Source organism: Eurypyga helias, unplaced genomic scaffold, assembly GCF_000690775.1.
Source record: "Eurypyga helias isolate BGI_N326 unplaced genomic scaffold, ASM69077v1 scaffold19904, whole genome shotgun sequence".
Lineage (NCBI taxonomy): Eukaryota > Metazoa > Chordata > Aves > Eurypygiformes > Eurypygidae > Eurypyga > Eurypyga helias.
Genome location: NW_010244559.1, coordinates 1 through 1,577, shown reverse-complemented (window position 1 = coordinate 1,577; position 1,577 = coordinate 1). Strand labels below are relative to the sequence as shown.

General features: G+C 62.1%; 1 protein-coding gene across 1 annotated transcript in view; it reads left to right on the top strand.

The window, feature by feature from the left end:
• Positions 1–1,367, top strand: part of LOC104508249 (collagen alpha-1(VII) chain-like) — a gene marked incomplete at both ends in the record, with an annotated part of 4,627 nt that extends 3,260 nt beyond the window's left edge. Inside the window, 5 exons of the mRNA XM_010149808.1 lie at positions 166–201; positions 490–594; positions 749–784; positions 963–998; positions 1,332–1,367. Of these exons, the coding sequence (XP_010148110.1) occupies positions 166–201; positions 490–594; positions 749–784; positions 963–998; positions 1,332–1,367 (249 nt within the window). The remainder of the gene's footprint in view (positions 1–165; positions 202–489; positions 595–748; positions 785–962; positions 999–1,331) is intronic.
• Positions 1,368–1,577: the final 210 nt, after the last annotated feature.

Sequence of the window (1,577 nt, the reverse complement as noted above, 5' to 3'; positions counted from 1 at the left end):
GGGGGTCCTGAGGGCCAGTGACCTCAATCTGCCATAAGGGCGAGGGGAGGATGTGTCAGAGAGCCCCTGCGCTCTGAGCCGTGTCCCCGGTGCCTGTCCCTGTCCCACGCGGTGCCCATGCCAGGGTGGTAGGGTTGGGGGCTGACTGGCTGCCTGTGTCCCCAGGGAGAAGACGGGACCCCAGGAGAGGACGGGAGAAAGGTAAGGAGTCAAGCCTGTGGTCCCTGCACGGTCCCTGCATGGTCCCCACAAATCCTCTGGATCCTCTCTGCCCGGGTCCAGGAGCATCATTTTGGGCCATGCAGCTGGGACAGCATCCCTAAACTCCTTTCCCTCCTGGATAGGGCGACAAGGGTGATGCAGGACCTCCTGGCAGAGATGTGAGTACTCCCTGCAGAGGAGTGTGAGGATGGGGGGTGCTGGGTACATTCTGCCCTGGGAGCAGACCTGGACACCCGGGTTCTGGGGATGACGCTGCTCTCTTGGCAGGGCCACAGTGGTCCCAAGGGCGAGCAGGGAGACAGGGGTCTGCCAGGCCCCCTCGGCCCACCTGGTCTCCCTGGCATCCCAGGACAGGTCGGTCCCCCAGGCCAGGTGAGTTGTCCTCAAGCCCACGGTGCCACCCAACACTGGACCCCGGAGTCCAGGCTGCTGTGGGGCGGGCAGGACCACTGCCCATGGCTCCCTTGGGGCACTGTCCTGTGTCCATGGGTGCTGGGACCCATTGTATGCCCTCTGCATCTTCTAGGGCTCACCGGGCCTCCGTGGAGTGTCTGGACCAAAGGTAGGTATGCTCCTGCACCCAAGCCTCCCCAAAACAAAGGTCTGGGGGATCATGTGCCAGAGGGGATGAGTCCTTGGTGGGACTCCCTGCCCCCTTGCTGGCAGGGCTGGACCCTGGCGCTGGAGTCAGTGCTGGGCAGCCTGGCTCTGCCCCCCTTCATGCCTTTGCTGTGTTTTAGGGGGACCCAGGGGAGCCTGGTCTGCAAGGGGAGCCGGTGAGTACACAGCACTGCACCTGACAAGCTTCCAAGCACGCCAGGGTGCCCCTTGCCTGGGCAGCAGCCGGAGTGTTAACTCTGAAACCTACTGAGGGTGGCATCAGCACTGCTTACCTCACCTACTGCACCTCTGCACATCTTTTAATTCCTTCTTTGCAAACCTAGGGACGACCTGGCAACCCTGGAGCACGTGGAGACCCTGGGACTGCAGTGGTGAGTGCCCCCTGACCCTGACTGGGATGTCAGTACTGGGGGATGGAAGAGCTTCCACAGCCCCCATGGCAGGAGCAGGCCAACACCTGCTTTGATTTTATTGTCTTCTTGTTGTAGAACATTGAACGCAGCCTAGAAGCACTTGGCATCAAGGTACGTAGTCCCTGACTGTTGGGCTGGGGGCTGTTCCTGCCACACGGCAGCAGAAGGGACACGGGCGGTAGTGGGAGACCCTAACGACCCGGGATGGGTTGGTGGGGCCATGGAGTGCTGCCATGGCTGGGTTGCACTGACCCCCGACGTGTGGCTCTTTCCTCCCTCCCAGGTTTCATCCCTGAAGGAACTCACAGGTGCCTACGACGG